The sequence below is a fragment of the Gymnodraco acuticeps genome, unplaced genomic scaffold, assembly GCF_902827175.1.
Source record: "Gymnodraco acuticeps unplaced genomic scaffold, fGymAcu1.1, whole genome shotgun sequence".
Classification (NCBI taxonomy): domain Eukaryota; kingdom Metazoa; phylum Chordata; class Actinopteri; order Perciformes; family Bathydraconidae; genus Gymnodraco; species Gymnodraco acuticeps.
In genome coordinates, this window is record NW_022992357.1 from 1,090,756 (window position 1) to 1,115,328 (window position 24,573).

The 24,573-nt window shown below is 40.3% G+C and overlaps 2 protein-coding genes across 6 annotated transcripts; one reads left to right on the forward strand and one right to left on the reverse strand.

Moving 5' to 3' along the window:
• Positions 1–669: 669 nt before the first annotated feature.
• Positions 670–14,971, forward strand: psap (prosaposin). 2 transcript variants are annotated; one of them, XM_034209736.1, is made up of 15 exons: positions 670–829; positions 4,368–4,501; positions 4,640–4,714; positions 4,833–4,958; positions 5,764–5,979; positions 6,081–6,224; positions 6,311–6,367; positions 6,678–6,683; positions 7,262–7,408; positions 7,508–7,603; positions 7,710–7,893; positions 13,477–13,640; positions 13,724–13,804; positions 13,989–14,096; positions 14,289–14,971. In XM_034209736.1, the coding sequence occupies exons 1-15, from the start codon at positions 796–798 to the stop codon at positions 14,322–14,324; spliced, it is 1,608 nt and encodes a 535-aa protein (XP_034065627.1). In that variant the 5' UTR covers positions 670–795; the 3' UTR covers positions 14,325–14,971. The 2 variants fall into 2 exon arrangements, with proteins under 2 accessions (XP_034065627.1, XP_034065628.1); XM_034209737.1 differs by lacking the exon at positions 6,678–6,683.
• slc29a3 (solute carrier family 29 member 3) lies at positions 14,963–22,954 on the reverse strand. 4 transcript variants are annotated; one of them, XM_034209741.1, is made up of 7 exons: positions 22,809–22,954; positions 20,383–20,486; positions 19,547–19,965; positions 18,995–19,077; positions 18,557–18,783; positions 17,389–17,551; positions 14,963–16,792 (listed from the first exon to the last, which is right to left on the reverse strand). In XM_034209741.1, exons 3-7 carry the CDS (start codon positions 19,868–19,870, stop codon positions 16,186–16,188), a joined length of 1,404 nt encoding a protein of 467 aa, XP_034065632.1. In that variant the 5' UTR covers positions 19,871–19,965; positions 20,383–20,486; positions 22,809–22,954; the 3' UTR covers positions 14,963–16,185. The 4 variants fall into 4 exon arrangements, with proteins under 4 accessions (XP_034065632.1, XP_034065633.1, XP_034065629.1 ...); XM_034209742.1 differs by having other exon boundaries at positions 20,383–20,504; positions 22,809–22,848; XM_034209738.1 differs by lacking the exon at positions 22,809–22,954 and adding an exon at positions 21,921–22,045.
• Positions 22,955–24,573: the final 1,619 nt, after the last annotated feature.

The following is a 24,573-nucleotide window of genomic DNA, read 5'->3' on the forward strand; positions in this document are numbered from 1 at the left end:
GCATGTGGTGTAGACTTTATCAGTTTTATGTGGTTTATGTATTTCGGAAGTTGTCGTGTAGCCATCTAAACTTGAACTTAGCCCTCGAGGAAAACACACATAATAAACAATTATTACACTTTTACTGATCCTCCAAACATAAGTGAGTTGTCCTCAATTGGAAAAACAACCCCCAACCCCACACCGTTTTTAAAGAGATAAAGCTCTTAAAAGGAGGTTACGATGCTCATATATCTTTGTTTGTTACCTTGAATGACATTTTAAATTCCCACTTCGCTTGTCTGGGCCCAATCCCGCAGAAATCACACTATGTACTCAAACTAGAGACATTTAAAACATTTTAATTCTGTAGGAAAAAAAAAGTTTTGTAATTTAGTTTTCTTAAAAAATGTCTCTATTTAGATAATGTGATCAGTTAATAAACCACCTTTGGTACTTCTCTTATGCAAAGTAAAACCCTTAATTTTTTGTGCAGAAACATAGAATTGTATTTTTTTAAATTAAAGAACCAAGAGGATTGCTCCAAACGGCACTAACCACTATATAATTATTAAAAAATATCCCTTGTTTCACGTGCCTTGTATATTATGTGTGTTTGAATGTATGTCCTTTCAGGATCCCAGATTAGATCATCAATCAGACAGGCGGGCAGTCACATGTCTCTCTGAGCAGTCAGCTGACAGTGAGACATCATAAAGGGATCAACAACCCATCGCCTGCAGTGCGTTGCAGTCCTCTCAACTATACAGCACACACAGAGAAACGCAGACAGACGAGCCGGAAAACAGCGGAGTCATGCTGTTCTTAACGCTACTTTTTGTGGCTTCAGGTAATAAACACGCAACAGAAACAATAATGGTGTTTGTGAGTAAATTAAACGATTCAGACAGCATTCCGTTGCCGTTAAAGTCTGGTTGTGTAACCTCGAAAGTGCGTTTCAACCATAGACTGGTTTCAACCTAAAGGCGGAAGCGTTACAAACAAACAACGTTTGCTTTGATTAACAGTAACAACCATGCTAGCGGTTACTTTACAGCAAACACGTTTAAATAATGTTTTTACTGTTTACATGCATTTGCCACATTAAACCGATTTTCTAAATCTGTAATCCTCTCTTGTCATTACCAAAACGGTGGTGAAGGCGTTATTGTTGGCCCGCTTGGCTAGCATTAGCTTATTAGCTAATGCTACTTCGCTAGCTATTTTAATGATGCCTCAACAATAGGGCTTACACTGTCATCTTAAGTTATTTACCACATATTTAGCCTGTTTAATACTCTTAAATAAGCATTGTTGTAGCTTATGTAGCAACATCACCACGAGGTTACCTTTTTACGCATTTAGCTTGCAGGTTTAAGGTTGTTTGCATGGTGTTTATGTCTGCATGGTCATTGTTTTCTCATTTAAAATATATTTATCAGTCCCTGCTGATCGGCCCTAACTTGCTTGCTTTAGCCATTTATGTACTGTAATTGGTGCTTTTTTGGACCTTAGTTTGGCTTTTATAGTGAAGTACAGTTAGGTTCATCTTAACCATCTACTTTCGTTTCAGCTTTTTAGTAGAAGGTCAGGCTAATTATTTTTTGTATACTTTCTCGTCTTTTATTACGCACGATACGTCACTGTTTCTGCACTGTTTTCATGTATATTTGTGCCACTAAAAACGTCGATAGCTTATCTTGTTGTTCAGACAAAAACGTATCGGTGAAATCAACAGCTCAGGTGTTTCTTTCATCATGCTTTGCATAACAATGACTAACGTTAGGCTATTTATTTATACATTCACATACTGATGATTGGCCTTGTAGCATTTGAAGTATTGATCTGAGATAAATGGCCTGTATATCAAAGCACTAGCTGAGTTTTCTTGCAGACCGTTTGCAATATTGGTATCTCAAAGACATGGTAATTGTGCTTAGTGTATTCATTGCATATCTTTAATATAACTTCTGGTTCTGTCCTAACATTTGTATTAAATAAGGGCTTAATTATATTGAACAACAAGATGAAACATTACTCATATATAAGCTGCTACACTGAAACTGCAATAGGAAACTTATTTAAAGACTTTGTGCTTCAATGTGTCTTGTGATGTTCATTCACCCACATAGTGACGAGTTTTCTGTTTTGAAATCACCTTCCCAGAAAGGGAGTCAAATACAGGCCACTCTCTACATGACAGTCTTTTTGTTTTTGCTGACTGAGTACTAAAACTTGTACTCTTAGTCTAACAGATGGCTGGTTTTGTTTTGTATAAGATTACATAAAGCAATTACAAGTAAACAAGACATATGTTCCCTTGCTGTGTATTGCCTTGTTAACTATTTACTGTCATGCATAACTGCCCTCTCAGTTTGTACAGTCTTTGAGAACAGCTAGTTATGTTGTCTGACTGCTCATGTGACTCCAGTGGAGGGAGGGAGTGCCCGGCTGAACTTTAACTCTATTGGTAACACTGTTGAGTAGGAGGGGACTCAGCGGTGTTACTGGGGGATTCCATAGGTTGTCTGTGCAGCTCGACCTCCATTTCCATATCTTGGTTTGATCACCAAATGTTACTCCTTAGGCTTGGACAGCTCTCTTTTTGTATCAGTTGATACTTTGTGTTAACACTTGTACTTGGGTTTGCATTCATTTCCAATGGAGACATGTTCATCTTAACAGAATTGTAGTCATGAGTGACTAAATGTAGTTTTTCTGACTTATGAGAGATGTGGAGAGTGGTAGTTTTATCAGGGAATTATGCTGCATACATTAGGTTATTTTTCACATCACTTTTTTCCACTTTTTGTTTTTTGTGAACAATTACCCCCTTTTTTGTTTTTTGTAAAGAACCAGAAGATAATATTGTCTTTGTATGCTAACCCTTGAGTTTCACTTCTGCACCTGCAGTGCTATTTAAATAAATGATTTCCCCTAGGGTATTTCTTCTTTGTCTTTTGCTTTTTGACTTGCTGGTTGGTTTTGAAATCGTGCCAGATTTAGAGCTATGCTTGGCTTATGCGACTTAGCATTTTGAGCTAATATAGGCTTAAGTTTGTTATCTTCATGACATTTATAAAACAGTTAGGGTAAATAGCCACAATCCTCAGTTTATGAATTGTAGTTCTCATTTTACAGATAATTCTTGGGGCAGGGCTTTACGGCAATTGGTTTATTTGAGAAAGGTTAGCATAGGGAGATGGCTGACTGAAAAAGTGAATTTGTTATCGAAAAGTGAAAACTTAAACGACATATCTGCCGTTCAGAAATGATCCTCCGTTTTAAAACATTTCAGTTATATCTCTATGCCACATCTAAGTTGTTCTTGGTACACATTTGGTAGCTCACTTAAAACACTGGTTGATGTGTCTTTAAAAAAACAAAAAAAACACTGCTTGTCGTTATTTGCAAAACATCTTAAAAACTCATCTGACAAGGTGTGGCTTGATTTATTTTTGTCCTTCTATGCAGAGTTGTTTTTAAAATCAAACTTGTCAAGCGCGGACATAGTTGATAGAGAACTTTAAGCAAATTCTTCTTTTTGTTGATTGAGGAAGAATGTCAGCCTTGAATTTACTCATATCTTCATCACACCAGGAAGATTAATAAAAAAGGAGTGGCAGAAACATACAGTTTACTGTCAGTGAAGAATCAGAATACCTTTATTAGTCCCACAGAGGGGAAATGCAGTTACAGCAGAAAAAGAGCCTCAGACAGCTTAAAGGTGGGGTAGGTAATGTTGGAGAAACCAGCTCGAGTGCGCTAGAATTTGAAAATACACAGCCGGAAAAAATCTGCCACTTCCTCACAGAGCCCCTCCTCCAACACACACGAACATGACCAATGAGGGCACGAGATAAGTTTGTGCACAGATGGAAGGCTGACAGGCAGGTAGGTCGTCCAGTTATTTTAGCCGGGCCGGCTCAGATGATTGGTCGTGCTGTTTACAGTACTACGGCTTCCATAGATGACATTTTTTTGTCAAAGCACTTAAGATATTCATTGCTATCGGGATGTTAAGAGCATTCCATGGAATATAACAAAGTGCATCTCGAGCCGGTTTCTCAAATTTACCTACCCCACCTTTAATGTTACGTGTGTGTTTATATATTTTTGTTGTTGTTGTTGCACATAGTTGGTTGGTAGCAAGACTTTCCAGCAATTGAGACTTTTTCAGATTTAAATAACTTGTTCAAATACCTATTCTAGATCAATTGAGAACAGGTCAACTGAAACCAATAGATGCAGTGCCTTCAAAAATAAATAAATACAATGGTTTATCAGACTTTATCTTTTAAGCACCAATACCACATCAAGGCAATGGTTGTGTCCAGCGTCTGCCTTCTCTAAACTGTACAATGTTTGACCCTTCGATTACTTTGCAGCTGCTGCCACCCCCCTGCCGGGCACTGAGCAATGTGCCCGCGGCACCTCCTACTGGTGTCAGAATGTAAAGACTGCCTCTCTGTGCGGAGCTGTGGCTCACTGCCAGCAGAACGTGTGGAACAAGCCCCAGATGGTGAGACTCGTAAATATTTTCCTATGTAAACTGAGAAAGTGCCATTTATAATCTTGTACTTCATCTGCAAATACATGAACAATGTACCACTGTTGTAGAAATGCTGCAAAAAATATTGAATCTATTGTGTGGTTTCAGAAATCAGTGCCATGTAACCTGTGCAAAGAGGTGTTGATGGTGGTGGAGCAGATACTGAAGGACAATGCCACTGAGGTAAGATACAAATGAAATTCCTGTTGGATGAAAACCCCTTTTTAGTGGGGAAATGACTTCTATATCAAACCTAAACAGTCCTTTGGAAAACTGATGTCTGTGTATTTTGCTATTGCAGGCTGAGGTTCTTGGGTACCTGGAGAAGGCCTGCCAGCTCATCCCTGATCAAGGTTTAACCGCAGAGTGCAAGGAGATGGTGGATAGCTACTACCCCATCCTCATGGGAATCATTAAAGGAGAACTGGTGAGCACCCTCAATCTGTTTGTACTAGTTTTGATCATGGATAGATGTCTAACAACAAAAGTAACATTATAGACTCCATTTTAAGGATGCCATGTTAAATCTTATTGAAGGTTGTGGTTTGATCTAAGACTCTTGAATGAAGAGCCCATCTGCCCCTTTGTGCAGAAAATGTAAAGGGAAGTGGCTGTGAGAAAAGCGCAGCGAGCTGAATCGGGGCTATTGATAGGGAAGTGAGTCCAAGTCTATACAGGAACAGAGAAGTCATTGTGTAAGACTAAAGCTCGTGACTGGGAGAAGCTGATGTCATCGCTTTGTCTCAACTCTCACCTGCTACATCAACTTTGGGAATTAAAGAGACGGTTCATTACAGATTCTATAAAAAAAAAGACATGGCCATGACTATAAATATAAATTGGAGTCGCTTTTCTTTTAAACTCATCTCCCTGCGTGCCATAAAGACTTTTTAGCTAGAGTCATTGGGGTTATCTACTGCTAGGGATGCGCAGTATATATCGGACACATGACAGGAAATGTATTTTATGTATCAAAATGTAGGGTTATCAATGAAAATATCCATATTCTTACTCTACTGTCATTTGTGGGTTAGCGTCTAATTTAAGTATACAAATGTAAAATGATGGGTAATCTGATCCATGAAAGCAGCTATTTATTTTGCTCATCCTTAAACCTTATCCTACATTGCTACTTACAGCCTACATGTATACCAGATTATTTGAAGGAAGCACTAAGCTATAAAGTGATGGTATAAATGTGGCAGTTCGTAACTTAAAGGTTTCTGTTTTAGGAGGACCCCAGTGTTGCGTGTGGAGCCATTGGGCTGTGCCAGTCTCAGCAGCTAGCCCTCGCTAAGGTCCATGCCAAGGAACAGCTGGTGTCTAATGAGATCCCTCAGGTGGACCTGGCTCAGAAAGTGTCTCCATTCCTGCTCAATATCCCCGGGCTCCTCTATCCTCAGGAGAACCTCAAGAAGGAGGCCCCCAAAAAAGAGACCCCAAAGCTGGTACACAACTAACGGCCGCATGTACATGAACACGGGAATATGTTCCTTGTGTGTTATTGATGAAATCCTAATTTTGCTCTGGATCTAACCCCCCCCTGTAGGAAAGTGATACTGTATGCCAGGACTGTGTCAAGTTCCTGGCTGACGCTCAAGCAGAAGCCAAGAACAGCTCCACATTTGTCGACTCTCTGATCGAGAATCTTGAGAACCAGTGTGACCTGCTGGGACCCGGTGTTTCTGACATGGTGAGAGTGGAGGACATTTGGTTTTTGTCTTTGTGAAACAATAAAACAATGCTGTTTATTGATGACATTATTTTTCTTTATTGCAGTGCAAGCAGTATGTGAGCCAGTATGCCCCGTCTGTTATTCAGGCGATCTTGTCAATGGTGAGTTGAACCCTCCTCCTTATGTGTCGGTCTGATTCTAGAAGTCCAGAGAAACACTTCTACATTTTCAAACATAAATTGTCTTCATATTCTCGTATGGCAAGCTTAATCATCAAACTAATAAATGTGATAATTGGTACGTTTCTTTAGTGCTAAGCCCATATTCAGTCTTGCAGCCCCACCTGAGCTGTTGCCTTACATGTATTCCCATCTTTAAATCACTTTCCTTTTTTTTTGCCCTGTGTTCCTTCTTTACTCTTCCCCCTTTCCATTCCGGGCTCTGTTTTCTCTGGGTTTTGCCTCTCCTCAGGAACAGGTAGGTTCTCTCTGCGTTCGGCCTGTAGCCGCTTAACCCTTAGCTCTCTTCTGCCACTGTCCACTCTAACCCTGTAGAGATGCATGAACATGATCATCCAATTAAGAGTCAGACTACTTGACTTAACCTCAATACTTTGCTTGTGTGGCTAATAACTTGACACGTAACTGTAAGGACTGCATTAAAACTCGCCATTCAGTACTGTGGTATTTAAAATATGTTGAATTTCATGGTTTACGACACATTGCATTCGTCTTTACTAACATTGCAGTAGCTTTCCCCGTCATAAAAGCCACCATCTTTGTTGTGCTGTATGTAGCGGTTCAATGCTGGCTGATCTTGTATGATGCCTTGGATCTGCAGAAGTAAAAACATTTTTTGTCTGAATGGGTGTGTTTGTTTTTGTTTTGGTTATTGATAAAAGTGAGATGTGTTTGGATTTCTATTCTGGTACCATTTTGCATGGGTAGCATGTTGTGGAATGCGGATCACGGAAACAGTTAATGCTAACGGCATGCAAAATGGCAGGTTTTGTATACCATTTTCTGTGTAAGTTAACTTTTTGTTTGTGTCCATAGCAACCCAAGGATTTCTGCGCCCACGCTGGCTTCTGCACAGCCATGAAGAAGTCCATTCCCATGATGAACCTGCAGGCTGCCAAGACTGTCCCTGCTGTCGAGACTGTCCCTCGCAGGCTTTTCCCTGCCACCAAGGTCGAGTCTAAGGTAAGTCATTGTGGGCGCCTGACAGCTGATTTTTATTTATTTATTTTTTCCTCATTCTACATGCAAACAAAACATAAAGTATCTTCTTTGTGTTTCCAGCCTGCCATGGTGCGTGTCCGTGACTCTCCAGGGTGTACCATCTGTCAGATGGTGATGAAACAGTTGGAGGCTATGCTGGAGGATCAGAAAACAGAGGTGGGCTGTCTGCTGCTAGATCCATCCAATATGTACTGTACTTCTTCCATGATGCAGTGAGTCAGACTCAGCTCTGGGGCCATGCTAACTCTTGTGTCTCTCTCAGGAGGAAGTGATTGCTGCTGTGGAGAAGGTGTGCACGTATCTGCCCGGCTCCCTGTCGGCCCAGTGTAAGGACCTGGTGGAGACCTACGGCCAGGCCATCATCGAGCTGCTGATGCAGCAGGCCGACCCCAAGACTGTCTGCACCGTGCTGGCCCTCTGCAATGATGCCAGCCGGGCTTTTGTCCGTAAGTTCTGAGCCTGAACTGAATGAGAATGTTAGCTTTACTGAAAAAAGGGATTTTGTACACTTTAAGGCGAGACACAGCAGGCAAAAACATCGTTTTTCAAGTACTGGTCAATTTTGAGATTTTGTGCTATTTTGATTCCACAACATGTTTTCTTTCAGGCTTTTGGAAGGAAAACGTACAAAATACACATTTAAGTGTTTATTTTACTATAGTTTGTCTATTTGCGTCTGTAGATTTCTCAAATTCACCAAAAGTTAGCATTCTAACGTAACATAAAGTACAGCGACCGCTGTGTGTACCATGTCAACAGAGATATCGCTGGAAAGCTGTGTCTCTCCTGCACAATCTCATCGGATCCAAATATGGTCATTTCCTTTGTATCAGCAACCAATCGTGAAAGCACAAAGGGGTCTTAAACCAAGAAACGAAATCTCATTGGCTGGTGTCAATTTCTGACAACGTGATTCGTTCAGATGCGTCACGTGGTGTGCTAAAACACTTCCTGGTTAGCTTTCAGCTAGAAATTGAAATCTCAAAATGCCAAAAGAACGGCGAAAAAAACGTTCACAGAGAAGACGACAACAATTGTCACTTGCACGAAGCAAGATTATACAAAAATAAAATGACCCTGAACATGAAATGCCTTCACAGAGTGCGTCGATGCGCAAGCTGTCATCCAAAGAACAGGAGGGTTTAGCTAGCGCCTCACTGCAATCTTTAAAGGTCGTTTTCTCAAAATGAGTTTTTTCTCCTACTCTGAGTTCGAAATGTCAACTTCAGTAGCACGTACATACACCAAACCTTCCAGTTATATTCCTATCAATATTATGAAGGCTTTTACAGAAGGGTTTGTTCATATATAATTCATAGCCTGAATTATACAACATTGTATACCTAAAAACATGGCGAAAATGGATATTTTAGGGCTGTTGACAGTATTTTCTGATTTATGGAGTGATAAAAAGAGATATCCAATATCCCTTCTGTAAAAGCCTTAGATACTAATATGACTACAAAATGAAACAAGAATTTTGAATCTGGCTATATCCAAAGTTCTGATTTCAATTCCTGAAATGTGTTAAAATATGTGCATATTTAATGAGATAATGGACATTTGCATATTTAAACATGCTATTTCAGAAAACTTGTAATACAAAAGACAATTGCCTTATTGTAAGTAATTAACTGGAGAAATGTCTAGCTGATACCTTTTAAGTTAAAAAAATTACCCTATTCACCTGGGGTCTCGCCTTAAATGGTAGACTGGTTACATATTTCATGTTTGAATTGGTGCTGATAGTGGAGGAACAAGATTACACAGGAAGTGAATGTTATGTAGAGATGTTATTTTCAAAATGTGCTGAGATTTTCTGAAAAACAACATTTTTCATTTCAAACCTTTATTTATCCAGATTGTCCCTTGAGATCATAGATCTTTTTCAAGGGAGACCTGCCGCAATTAGGTTCCACATGAAACAATAGAGGGTATCATACAACATATTTACAAGCTACATTTACATACTTATCAACATTTACAAATACCCATAGTTTCAAAGAGCATTTCACTTAGACTTGCTTTAAAAACATTCAGAGGAATAAAATTGCTCAGTTTCAATTTTAGCTGTAGACTGTTCCAAGCAATAAAAGCTGTCTTACCTAAGACAGTCCTTGCTCTTGGCACATCTAACAATACTACATCATACGATCTCAGACAATAGCTGCTTGCAACTCTCTGTTATCCGTGAACAGATGTAATACGGGAGTTTACCCAACATGGCTTTATAAATAAACGTGTACGACGGAGTCTCCGTACAGTAAGTGATGGCAAACCTGCCTTGGTATACAGTGATGTGGAAGTGCTTTACAATTATTATTAATAATGGATTATATTTTTTAATTAGAGCGCTTTTACAGGTACTCAAAGCGCTTTACAATTACATATATGTAAATACTGTGGACATTACCCACAGGAGCAAATGCGAGCAAATTAGTGACAAATCTCTGTGCACTGTCGGCATCTAACTTGTTCAGGCAATAGGCAGGTGCATTCATATACAACAAATCACCATAGTCCAGCACAGGTAAAAAGGTCACAGTGACTAGCTTTTTCCAGGCCTCAAGCGAGAAACAGGGCTTGTTTCTGAAAAAGAAACCTAGTCTAACCCTCAGCTTTTTAAGCAGGTTATTGACCTGAAGTTTAAAAGTAAGACAATCATCAAGCCAGATACCTAGGTATTTATAACAGGCAACCACTTCAAGTATTATTCCTTGCGTAGTTACAATATCCAAAACAGGCTCTGGTGTCTTTTTAGCTTTTGAAAAGAGCATTACCTTGGTTTTATCAACATTTAAAAGAAGCTTAAGCTCAGAGAGCTGAGTCTGAATATTGTTAAAAACAGCCTGTAATTTAACACCAGCCTCCTGAATGGAGGGACCTGCACAGTACATCACGGTATCATCTAGGGCTGTACGATTATGGCAAAAATCATAATCACGATTATTTGGTCAATAATTGATATCACGATTATTTTGACGATTATTCATTAACCATTTATTGAACTTTAAAACAAATAATATTTTACCAATAAACAAGATCAATAAATGTGTTGGAGCGCACTTCCAAAACAATACTAAACATATATTAATATGATAAATAAAAATAAATTAGACCAAAATAAATGAAATCAAATATGTTGCAGTGCACTGTCACAACCTACTGAAAACTCCTTAACATAGCCAACATTTTGGTAAAACATATTCAACATATTCCACTCAGTTAAACGTTGAAGGCTGGCCCACCGTCATGGTCCAGAAGTAACAGGAAATAAATGTTGAACTACAATTTAAGACCAAATAAAAATGTTTAGGCCACCATGGCAAATGCTGGTAGGGCTGCTCGTGTAATCTCTTAAAGATTTTTTGCAAGAAATACCAGCCTGTTTACATGGTCTGGTTTCAGAGATGAGCGCAGGCAGGTGACGATATTGCCACCTGTACTGAAGACCCTCTCTGAAGAGGAACTTGTGGCAGTGCTGCCACATATGACACAGGAAAAAAAGAAAAGACTCTGAACCCTTTCTTTGCCATTATATAAAATTAGTGTTGCTACAAAAGTATAAATTAGGCTTACTAATAAAACAACTCAGATCTGAAGCTACACAGTAATCTGCTGCAGCAACAGTGCAATAAAAAAGACAACATTAATAGAATCAAACCCATTTTTTGTTGCATTTTATTAGAGTATAAAAATAAATGCCTTTTTAAAATAGGATGCAAGCAACACTAGTTTCTGAACTGATAGACTATAATCAATTTAAACGGAACAGATCTTAATGTTTGCATTCTTATACCATTTTGTACAATAATTATCATGAATAAATTCAAACAAACTAAAACTTACAGCAGATTAATAACGGTATCTAAATTGAGTTTTTATTATATCAAAAACCTGTTGAAATGCTGCTGTTATTTTTACTGTCCCACAAAAGCGCGTCGCAGCCTCCAGGAAAGCTTCTTTCATAACTTCGCCGTCTTTGAAAGACTTCATGTGTTTCGCAAGAACGTGACTGACACGATAAGATGCTCTGGTAGCAGCCTTGCTCTTGTTGTTGGGCCGGGTGAAAATGGACTGCTGTGCATTTAGCTGTCCTTTCAGGCCCCTCCCCTTTTGGAGCGTAGGGCAGAATTAGGAGGGAATTCCGTCTCGTAGCGTTTGTTTGTTTTTAAATGCCGCTCCTAAATGACACTTCTTCGATAAAGGCACGCTCGCATTGCAGATGAGACAGATGGACTTTGAATTGGAATAGATACAAAAATAATGATCCTCCCACTCGGAGTGAAAATTATATATTTTGGGCTTTTTTGCTTCTGCCATAATTGCGGTCTTGTGTGTGTGCGGACTGTCACTCCTGTTGACCATCCATGCTGTTGACACGGACAACGTCAGCGAACTAGTGCACTGCTCACCAGCCACGCCCGGACACATGGGGTGAGGCCGGCCAATCACAAAGCTTTGATGCGTTCAAGTGCATTATTCTGGCACGGGAACATTATGTTACAGGACATTAACGATAAAACAGAATATTGTTGTTCTATTTTTAGACACATCTCGCGATCGACTGGGAATCTCCCCGCGACCCTTCTTTTTAACTAGTTGCTGCTCTTGTTCTGACATCTTCGCTTGCGCTGATCACTCACAACACATGTCACTCCCACGTGGCCGAGTGGGCTTTTAGGGAGGGGTGAAAGCGCACCCAGCAAAATAATCGTATTTTGTTAATTATGCTGTTTTCCTAATCGTCGCAAACCATAATCGCGATTAAAATACGATTAATTGCACAGCCCTAGTATCATCCGCATAAAAATGTAAAGTAGCTTCATCCACATTTTCACCTAAACTGTTGATATATATGGAGAATAAAAGTGGACCTAAAACAGAACCTTGAGAAACACCATTAGCAATGTTTAACCACTCAGAAGTGAGCTCATCAAAGGGAACGCATTGGGACCTTTCAGAGAGGTAGTTCACAAACCAACCCACTGCATGGCTGGATATGCCGATACTGAGTAGCCTCTGCTTTAAGATGCGATGATCGACGGTATCAAACGCTTTGGAAAGGTCAATAAATAGAGCTGCACAACTCTGCTTATTGTCTAAAATACTCGTAATGTCATTCACCACTTTCATTGTGGCAGTGATGGTGCTGTGTTGCTTTCTGAAGCCTGACTGATGTTTAGACAGGATATCATTTTTACATAAAAACTCTTTTACCTGTTCACTCACTAGGCGTTCAAGAACCTTAGCCAGAACTGACAATTTAGAGATTGGCCTATAGTTATTTAAAATAGTTTCCCCCCCTCTTTTTAGTAAAGGCAGGACATTAGCTGACTTCCATACTTTTGGAATTGTGTTTGAGCTGAGGGAGAGGTTAAAAAGAGAAGTAAGAGGTGGCGCAATAAAATCTGCAGCTATCTTTAAGGTAAGAAAGGTTCTACGTTGTCCGGGCCAGCCGGTTTCTTAGGATCTAACTTAGATAAGGCTTCATGAACAACATTGACAGTAAAAGGAGTAAAACTGAAAGGGTTTTCCAGACCACATTGTTCAGAATTTATCTTCCTTATTGTAGATGCCAAATATGTTGAAATATGCAAGAAAAACAACTAAGTATATCATGTGGAAATAGTTTATATACATAGTCATGCAAAACAAAATTATAGTATGTTGATATTTTCAGAAGAGAACGACATAGTACAGGTTGTGGAAAAAATGTAAAAAACCTGACATAATATTTGGATAATACGAAAAGAAAGAAATATATAGTAAGGTATTTGCACAATATGGATTCAAAACGACATGGTATATAAAGCCACATTTTCTTCAAAAAAAGAAAAGGGATAGTATGAAGAAAATATTCTGTGTAAGTTAACGACATATTATATTATGTGGACATTTTCAGAAAAATGTCATGTATGTGTGATCTCTGAACTCAAAATCATTGTTTTCTCTGCATCTTTTTTGAAGCCAACGGGGAACTTTCATACGTTTGTAATAAAGGTGACCTCTGCTCTTGCTCTTTCCAGCTGTCCTCAACCTGACCCACTATAAGGCTGGCGGATACTGCCAGGTCTGCAAGCTGGCTGTCGGTTACATCGATGGTATTTTGGAGAAGAACGCGACGGAGGCACAGATTGAGGAGGCAGTGAAGAAAGTGTGCAGCTTCCTGCCCGACTCTTTCCAGACCGAGGTGAGTAGCTGTAGTTTGATTTATTTACCTTGTGATACTTGCACATCTTCTCCTTGTATTAACCTCTGTGTGTCTGTCAACAGTGTGACCAGATGATCAAACAGTACGAACCAATGCTCATCCAGCTGCTCCTCCAGATGCTCGACCCCGATTTTGTGTGCATGGTAAACTAGACCACTTCATAACTAACACTTTATCTTGTTGAGGGTTTTTGTTTATGGGTTGTCGCAAGGAAGGAGGAGAAATTTGACTCGTGTGTCATAAATTGTTTGTCACAAGCAGTAACGGGGGATATTCAACTTTCCAAACTGAAATGCAGCATTTATCTGACTTTTGTTTGTGTAACAGAAAATGGGAGCCTGTCCTGAAGCAGTGCGCAGGCTGCTGGGAACAGAGCAGTGCAGCTGGGGTCCTGCTTTCTGGTGCAAGAACATGGAGACAGCAACTCGGTGCAATGTGAGTCTTTCAGTCATATTTAGACACCTAGACGAGGCGTTCTTGAGCTTCTAGGAGGATATATGCTACCTTTTTCTAAGGCTATAACTCTGCACTCTGACTAATGCCTTCGCTTCTAACTGTTCCTGTATACTCTTTCTGTACACATCTGCTTGAAAGGGTCCGGTCTAATCTTTAGTTTCTCTCTTTCAGGCTGTGAATCACTGCAAACGCCATGTGTGGGTATAAAGGAAGAAGAAGAAGCACAAACTGACCAGTAGGGAATCAAATGAAAATATACTGGAGTGCTGCTTCCTGATTTTTAATTTGGCCCTTTTTTTTCCTTTTTTAATAAATGCAGTTTATGTATAAATTAACTTTGATATTTCAAATGACGCCATGGTGTAAAGGGACTGGATATTTGATTTTGTTACTACTTCACTGAGACCCGAGTCAAAGGTTCCCTGTCGGTACCTACCGATGTTTCCTGCTGGGTGTGATGTATGGAAGACCACATGTTTAATGTTGATGCAGCATCAGACCCACCCCCCCCATCTGTATTGCTTCTTTCCCCCTGGAGAAATTGAGTGGGCTCAGGAGAGACCCGTCAGTGTGTTGCCTAGCGATACTTTTAGCAGTATGTCTGATCCTTAGACACATTTATATTTTGTAGACAGAATGTGTGTTCTTGTTTTAAGGATCTGATATGGAGGTCATTAATCTAAATGCGTACTACCTCTCCCTCGGCTCATTGTTTGCACTCTTCCAGCTGTTTGTAAATCACTGTTTCTAAATGCAGAGAGCATCTCTAATTCATTTGTTGTCTGCCTCAAACCCTGAGACCACTGTCTCTCGATCGTACATTTTAACAATTAAAGTGACACCAATCCACTCTATTTAGTTTTATTTCCTTTTGTTGTACAAGTAATTAAGCTCTCTATTTTTATCACGCTTAACCTAACTGCTACTGGTTTTGCCAGACAACATGTTGTGCTACCTCAACACCCACTCACCTCTTGGTCATTTAAAGAACTCCCTCTTCAGTACAATGCAGATTTGTGATCTGCAAATTGAAATGTAAAAAGGCTAACTGTTAAACTGTGGCAAAACCGCCATCTAGAATGCAGTCCCTGCTGTTTCTGTCCCACATTTAAAAAAATAAAATAGTCTTGCGGTTTTACTGTAAACCGCACAAGGAGTCAGCATCTAGTTGTTGGAACTCAAACATTCTTCAATATCCTCCAAATTTCTTATGGATTACAACATTCCAGCCCTGAGGACATCTACACACATATTCCCTCGTGAGAAAATAGCAGAATTTTAACATTCGTAAATAAAAGCAATTAAATCCAGGTTATTTATATTTGTATGGTTCGGGAGTCAGTCGTGTAAGTGATTGGGTAGAAATTACAATATTTCTACCACACATTTTTGAATTGAGAGGTGTCGTTATACAATACTGAATTGATTGGGAGTGACTGAGTCACATGACAGAAGCTATTGAAAAAATACTTATACGTTAGAATCCCTAATAAAAAGGAGTACTACTTGCCCAGTGCAGTATAACATCTGTTATGGCTTTTGTGTCAATGGTTACATAAAGTGTAAGCTACTGAAAATAAACTTAATCTATTTTGAAAAGATGCTAGATCCCTGATTGGTGACTTCTTAGGAATGCCATATTAGTTTACAAGTAAGAAAATGGCCCCACTGAGTCGAGGCATTTTTCAGACTGATGAGACAAAATATGGATTTGGAAAATGTAAGAACCCTGATCTTCTCTATCCACACATTTTGTTAGTGAGAATTAATATAACATTTAACAACCTTGGCATCACAATTGTATATGTACCAGAAAGACTTGTACCAAATAGATGTGATGAGGTCTTACAAATGAACTGCACACATTGCTAATGTTGCAGATACAGTAAGGCTAACATGAGCCACATTAGAGTAAACAAAATACTGTAGAGTTAGAGGCAAAAATGATTATCGTTTTTTTTTCCCCTCATGTCAGAACACTGGTGTGCTGTTAGTCTTCATCAGTCTGCTGTCCAGCCACTGTCTGCTGTATAGTTCAACTACACACCTGTAGAGGACAACAGCCTGGTCAGATGCAGTGCACAATCAGCACAGAGAAAGCAGATCCTACAGCCAGGCCCAGAGTGAGGAAGAAGGACATGACGACTCCTGTGGCCTCGGCCAGCTCTCGAGGGACCACCTTAGGACCGTAAATCATTGGCAGAGTGCCTAAGTAGCCATTAGTGAGGCCTAGCAGGCAGTTAAAGACCACAGGGAACACGTCGTGGCCGAAAAGCACAGTGTTGAGGTGGTCCCTGGGCTGGTAGTTACAGAACATGAGGAGGGGCACCATGACGGAGCGGCACAGCACCAGGGCAGGCAGGACCCTGCTGGTCGGCCCGGGGACCTGCAGCCAGGCCGTGCACTGCCGGCCACAGAAGTCTGATATGTTGTACAGGAGGAAGCTGGTGATGGGCACAAAGTAAGTGGTGGTCCAGGGGCTGCCACTGTCTTTATTGGCAGACTGGATCCCTGAGGAGACTGCAGGGAACACCATGATGGAGACACAGAAGACGTAGAAGACGCTCAGGCCCAGCACCCATGTCTTCCTGAGGATCGGCCGCAGCGGTGGGACGGAGACGGCCCCCTCGCTTGTCCCCCCTGAACCAAGGTGCGTCGCTGCCATCATGTAGTGTCTGGAGAGAAGAGAAGCATACATGTCACTAGTACATTTAAAAAAACGTTTTGTTGATCCTATAAATACAGAAATGTCTTTGACATATTGGCCCTTTGACTGAATGATATGCAGATTAGAAAATTGGGGGTCTTTGCTGGTTTATCTGCAACACACAATATCTATAGTATTTGTGGCAACGGCAAGTGGGGTAGGGTCGGAGGAGGATGGATGGAAGTTGTTTTGTCGACATATGTTTTATCATAATGCTCTCTTGGTGACCAGTTAATATTTTCTTATTATTTTAAAAAGCATAACTGTGTCAAATTCAGTATCAAATAAAGACATAAATAATGATTTGGGTGCTGTGACCATAATAAAACAATAGCTACGACACTTAAAACGCAAAACAAAGTGTCTGTAATTGGTAAGAAGGTAACAAAGGTAATCTTTGGCACCCTCTGGTGGTGGTATGAGGAATGACAGTGGCAGATAATGCACCCTGTCTATGGTAAATCTTCAGTATTCAGATTCAAGTAAACGTTACAGGACAAGGGAAGGTGTTGTCACTTACACGTGTAATGCGAGGAACATACTCAATGGTTGCCTGGTACTGACCTAGTGTATGCAAACTTGGGCAGCAGCAGATATGTGATGATGCAGAGCAGGATGAAGACGTCGGCTGTGAGGAAGTAAGCGAGAGCGCTGTCCGTCACATCCTTCGCCACGGACAGGTCCACTATTGATGCTAGAGCACTCAGAGTGCCCCCCATGGCCTGGCCTGAGACAACAAGGACCTCAGGTTATGGACAGTATCGTGCAGTCCGTTAACAAGAGGTACAATTATCTTCACATTTCCTATGTTACTATAAATTCATCTTTCTTGGCCTTATTAGAAAGTACAGAAGAGAGCTGATGGAGACAGAGGGCCAACATTAAAGAATTACCCAGGAATTTGACTTTTCTTTTCATCTTTTCTTCTATATTTGCTTTTACCTGTTCTGTACGTGCAAACAGGCATATGTACTAATCTTGCATTATACATACAGGGGCTTGCAAAACGATTCAGAATCAGAATACCTTTATTCGAGGGGAAATTTGCATTTGTTACAGCAAGAAAAGAGCCAAGGACAGCTAATTACTATATATATATATAACAATATTGAAGATAAACAATTAAAAAGAAAAATTACACAATTTACAAAATACACATCCTGTAACAGTTCTGAGATATAGCAGCCAGGTATATATTGCACCGTTATTAATGGCATATATATATATATATATATATCACACATATTGCACATAATGCACATAATTGGTATTGCACAACAACACATCAAGCCCCCTAAAAATATCAGATTTGCCTTGATTACAAATGACACATGTTTTTCTTCTGAGAAAACATATATTGTATGATGATACTGTCCATCAGTGCTTCTCAAAGTGTGGTCCGCGGACCACTGGTGGTCCGTGAGTATATTGGTACAATTTCACATTTGAAATAAATAAATTAATTTAAGTTGTTCGCACTCTCGCGGGAATATCTCCGCAATGGAGCGAGATTAAGTTTCACTTTCGATTGCATGATAAAGCCCAGATAAACACCTTCGTCACACATGTTGCCACTTGTTTGTACCATCTTCAGGCGATTTGTAAAAAACGATGTGTTTTTGGATATTTGTGAAGTTAGGTGGTCCTCGAGTGTTTTTGTATTGGTTAAGTGGTCCTTGGTATGAAAAGGTTTGAGAAACACTGGTCTAAATGCTATAAAGACTGACTGTACCTGATATGAGAGCCTGAGAGATCCTCATGGGGAAATGCCCGCTGATGCCGAACATGCTGCCAGAGAAGACGTTGGAGGCTGCGCTGACCACAGCCACACTGACCAGCGTGCCGATGAAGAACTCCGTCCTGCAGTCAGACACGTCCACCTTCACCATCACCGTGGTGACCACGAACACCAGCAGGATCACAAAAAGGGAGGACAGGATCCGCACGTTTGAGGACACCCTACCCACAACACACACAGAGAGACAAGTGCTAGGAGTTTTTCACAAGATCAGTAAACGAAACTACATATGAACATTTAACAAACTGTGCTCATGGACATATGTCCATGAGCACAGTTTGTGAGCTATTATTTGTGCACATGTAATAATTATAATACAATATGTTATCTGCTGCAGATGCTTTTCAAAATGTGTGTGTGTGTGGAACTGACCTGTTAACCAGGACATAGTTGAGTATCAGACTGAGCACAGAGGGCACGGTGGAGGCAATGGCCAGATAACTTTCAAAGTAGTCCTGTGGATAGTTACAGAAGAAGTCAAACACTTAAATAACCTTGAACATAAGATGAAAAAAAACACTCAAAAAGTATACACACAATATAAGAGGAAGCGAAAGCAGGGAGGACAAATATAAAATGAAACATGTTCCTCCTTCCTTTCTTATATTTTTTAATATCTCCAAGTCAAATCTAATCAAGCATTAATCTCAGAATAGCAGAAACCGATACATTCATTCAGTTTAGAAATAAATAAATAAATTGGAAGCATATCTTCCTGGCCAACCTGACTATACTTTAATCTTAGTTGACCTTATCTAACCTTGTCTAATTGTATGATTGTGTCTCAATGGATTTCTGTCGGATATGAAAAGACATTCCTCACATCTGTCACAGTACTGTGACAGATGTGAGGAATCACAGTACACAAATGTGCATCTTCCTGTGTAAACACATGCATGGTGAACATGAGCTGTAGAATCTCACGCTGAGGTCTGAGCGTTGTTCCTCACTGCCGCTGTGATGTGTGTCGTTGCTCAGTTTGTAGAGCCAGTAGTGTTTTGCTGTTATGAAGAAGTTCCAGGGCAGCAGGGAGCCGATGCCCATCAGAAAGAAGATGATGTAAACCAGAAAGTAAGGGTCCTCTGGACTGTAGCGCACGGCCAGAGGCACTGAGGATTGTTTGGGCAGCAGGGAGGCTGAGGGGTTCTGCTCCTCGCTCTGCTCATCCTCAGATAACTGCTGGTGACCCAGAGCAGCCGGGATGTAGGAGGAGTTGAGGCTGGGCTGCACAGGCTCCGAGTCCTCCATCACACGCAGACTACAGGACGGTCACAGAATAAAGGCAAGCGAGAAAAGGGAAGGCAGTAAAAGTAGACCAAAGAAAGGAAGTGTCAAACAGAGAGCTGTGAATGAGAAGAAGAAAAAAAACAAGTTTAAAAAATCACAGCGAAATGATAACAATATTGAAATATGTGGGGTTTGGCTACAGGGTTCATTAAGAGCTTTGGCGATTAGCTTATTAGTTGTTAATTAATAAATGAATCACCCACTATTTTCACATATGATTGATAAGTTTAAGGTTTAATTGTTTTTTAAAGGAAAACAGATCTCTGATTCCAGCTCAATGTGAATATGTCCTGGCTTCCCTACCCCTCTACGACTTCAAACTGTATATCTTTGAGCAGTGGACACATCAAGACATGTCAGGACATTATTTGGGCTTTTGGAAACACTGAGCAAAATGTCTTATACTTTTTCTGACATTTGAAAGACTGATCAACTCTATTGACAAGGAGTATAAGAGTTGGAGCTCTACTTACATTCACTTGTGATAGTCCAGAAGGGAAAAGGCAGGCTGTGCGTTGTGAGGCCATAGTCTGCTGTTGCTGGTTGAGATCAGTCCGATTGTCCCGATCATGTGATGCTGCAGGACAAGGAGTCACTTATGAACCGTGACAAATAACATTAAATCCTGGGCATATGTACAGATGTTATTCATTTGCATGTAAGACACACAAGAGAGAAGCAGTTTAACATGTTCAGCACACACTGAGCAGGACACACAGTTCATCAACAGGCGTAGAAAGGTTAACAATTTAAAAATGACTCATCATCACGATTCAGAAGATGTGGTATGTGACATAAACACTTTGTCCTAGTCTTACTGTGCCACTGCATCAACGATTTGAATGAGGGGCGCTGGAATCATAACTATTTGGCAGCAGTGTGTGGAAGTGAACCCACTGCTCTTCAACAGCAGGAATCAGTCCCAAGTGAAATACTATCTCACATTAAGTAATCCAGCATTTAGCACTTATAGTAAAGATGGTGGAAGAAGTATTAAGATGTTTTAATACTGAAGTCCTGCAGGAAAACAATTCTTACTTAAGTAAAAGAAATGTACGTAATATATAAAAAGTAAAAGTAAGAAAAATTGCCTTTGTGTGTATATAATTATATTTATTTATGGGACATTTCTAGATCATATTTTTGCATCAAGTAGCATTATACTGTTCATAATGTACAAAGTTCTGATTGACTTTTTGTCAAATGATTAAATGATTTGACTCTCTAGTAGTGACTTAATGAGTATGTTGTAAAGCTATCATATAAATGCAGTGGAATAAAAGTACATTCTTTTCTTTTTGAATGTAGTAGAGTAGAAGTATAATGTATCATAAAATGAAAATACTCGAGTAAAAGTACCTCAAAAGTAGAGTAGTTGTGTAAATGTACTTAGTTACTTCCCACTTCTGCTCTTAGCTATGACCAGTTTAATTTCAAACATGTTCTGCACAGTACAACCTCACATGGCCAACAACATGCATGCAGGAACAGTCACGAGGTGGAATCAGATAATCGTCTGGGCAAAACACACAAATATAGAAAAGGGGCTTCAGCAGCACCACCTGCTTGCGCAATATGAGGTTATTACTTTAACTATTTAAGGAGGTTAAAAAAGGCTGACATGACAGGACAAAGCTGACCTTGCATCCTTACGCACTTCTAATGAGGAACCACTATTCACATGATGCTTACCCAAGAAAAAGCTATTACACGGACTTAGTCGTGGAAATCAAAGTATGTGTCACTGCAGCTGGTTTCAGACAGTTTTATGACTGTCTATAGCAAATATATTCTGCTCATTCTGCGAAAGTCTTCGTTGTTAATGTCTTCAAGCAAATAGACTTATCTAAAGTGTGTTTGTTTATTGTCGACACCGCTGTTAACAGTCAAACTTACATGAGAGGTTAGCTAAGTTTGTAACCAAGCAAGTAGTGTACGAAAATGTAGCGGTTAGCTAACCTTCTCGATTCGTGGTTTAATGTAGGGCTCTTTAAATTAAATATAAACCTACCTCATTGTTGGAGACTCCCTGATGTTGCTTCTGTCTTTATAACAAGTGATAGGCTGAAACAAAATATATTTAACAGCAACTTCATTTCTGGTCAGCTGACTGACATCTTTTTTTGCCTCTGAGCAGACAGCGTAAACAACAATAAGACTTCCGACACGAAGCCTTCAAAATAAGAGTATTATTTAAACAAATTGCTATTATTACTCAATTAAATAGTACATTTGAGTAAAATAATACTTATTTTAACTTTCAAACTTTTAACTTCACCGTATCCTGAGGTTTGTTTTAAAGGTATTTTGAAATCAACAAAACATTTAAAAGTAAAAAAGTATCTCACGTTATTAATCTGAAAGTAGGACCACTTACCGGAAGTTGTGTTGTTACTGAATTTGTAGCTTACTACATTTCCGGTTCTAAATAATAAAGCACTTATTTACAAATGAAATACATGTGCTTTATCAAAACATATTATTATAGATATTATTTGCTTATTAATACGACATTTGTATACAGGATGTATAAAGGATTTAAAAAAACATTTGCTGCTAACTTACAATGTTTGGAAATACACACCGATAACCGCACAATTAACTAGACGTTCTGCTTTTAGTCTTGTGTGATTTTACAATTTACTTTTTAAGATAATCATTTTATCATACAGTATTTCTTTAGCTTCTTCTGTACTGACATTTAAATACATTCTAAAGTTTGATTTGTGAGATGTGCAGGCCTACAGACTTGTTTACAAAAAGTTAAAGCGACGACTAGTTATAAATAAAATGTAGAATATTGTGTTGTTGTGTTACTATATTTTGCATTTCCTTGACCAAGCTTACAAACACAATACTATCATACAGTTTGAAGTGGTAGTTTTAAAGTAAAGCTTACCTTTAGATATCCAAACTAAAGCATTACTCTCTACCAACAGAATACTTAGTAGTGTCGTAAGAGTGTGGACACATATTACATAACAAGTATTGATTGCATGCAATGCAATTGTGTTGGTCGTTTTCTTTGTGGCACTAACAATATTGTTGCATAATGTGCCTGTCACAGTGGCGAGCCGTGACTTTTATACCTAGGCCCTCTGACCCCCCCTTCCCTCGAAAAAAAAGAAGAGATATTACGTCTCACCGTAGACTTCAGCGGAATATCAAAACAGTGGTCCGGGGTGCAAAACGCATCAATGACAGCGACCCTCTACCACACAAAACAACATCATTTATATAAACACCTATCATTACAGGGCACCCACAGCCAAGTAGCAATTACAAATGAATTAAGTCGGCACGGCGGCCCGCATTGAAAATGACTTAGGCCTACCTTTGATGATCAAATTACTGAAACACAAAGTCCATCCTCCTGTCCTTTTGGATGAAGCACTTGATGGCGGGTCATTCAGCTGATCCTTTGCCACTCCAGTTTATCATTGTAACTCAATCTTGAAAATGACTCGGTTAATAATTTCGCAACGATGTCATCACTATCACTGAAGTGAGCCATCATGAACGAACTTATGCTAATCATAAATCTATCGATCATAAATCTATCGATTAGATTTATGATTCAAAAATAATAAAAGTAGGATAGACATGTGGATATTATCCGGCTGAACACAACGTGCATTTATCAGGTTCGTTTTCCACAGACCTTATTTCGAGCTATTTTCCAAAATCCTATGGAGAAATCCCATTGCTTTTTGTCGAGGGAATCCGAGCGAAGCTTACTTCCGGGTTTTAGGACGCGTCACTGCACCACTTGCATATACTTCACAGCGGGCGGAACTTGTCATAAAGTCCGCGAAAATAAAGCCCGCCCATTTAGAGGGAAGACATGCGTGGAGCCTGTCGTCGCGGTGGGCCGTGCTGGTGGTGGGGATTCCTGCTATGTCCCTGTCGATGTGGAAGGGGTGCCCTGCACTGCACTGGTGGACACAACTCTACAGTAACCCTGGTGAGAGCAGATCGTGTTGCCCAGTGGGACTATGTTAGAGCCGACAGCGGTGCGTCTACGCATAGTCACAGGAGAGCTGGTGCCTATGAAGGAAGAGGCATGCTGACCTGTCGGTGGGGGGAGTTGAAGTGCAGCACCCCGTGTGGATAGCGGAATGTACAGGACCCGTGTATTCTGGGTTTGGACTTTTTGAAGGCGTCTGGCTACCTCCTGGATCTTCAAGCAGGCACAGTGAGTTTCCAGGGGGTGGGCCTGGTGATTACTATGACCCGTATCCACAACCCTGCTGAGTCTGCGGGGAGACCCTCTACACCCACCGTGAGTACCCTAGAAACTGAAGAAAACCCTCCCTCCTTTCCCCGTATCCCCCGGTGGACGCGCCCGCTCAGGACAATTCCCCATCTGTCACCCCCGGACTGTGCCAACCAGATCACAGCCCCACCCCGTTACCCCAGGCAGAGGTGGAAGAGGCTCAGTCTGCAGTATTGGAGGTTGTGGAGGGAAGAACTGTGGCGGCCTGAATCCCGAGCAGCAAGAGCAATTGGGGCAGCGTTCTGCTAGAGTTCCAGGGCAGTTTCACCATGAAGGAGGAGGAGGTGGGCTGAACGCATCTGGTAGAACACGAGATTGATACGGGGACTCGCGTCCCATCAGGTGTCGCCCGCGCCGACTTCCCCTTGCTCGTCAGCAGGCTTGCGAC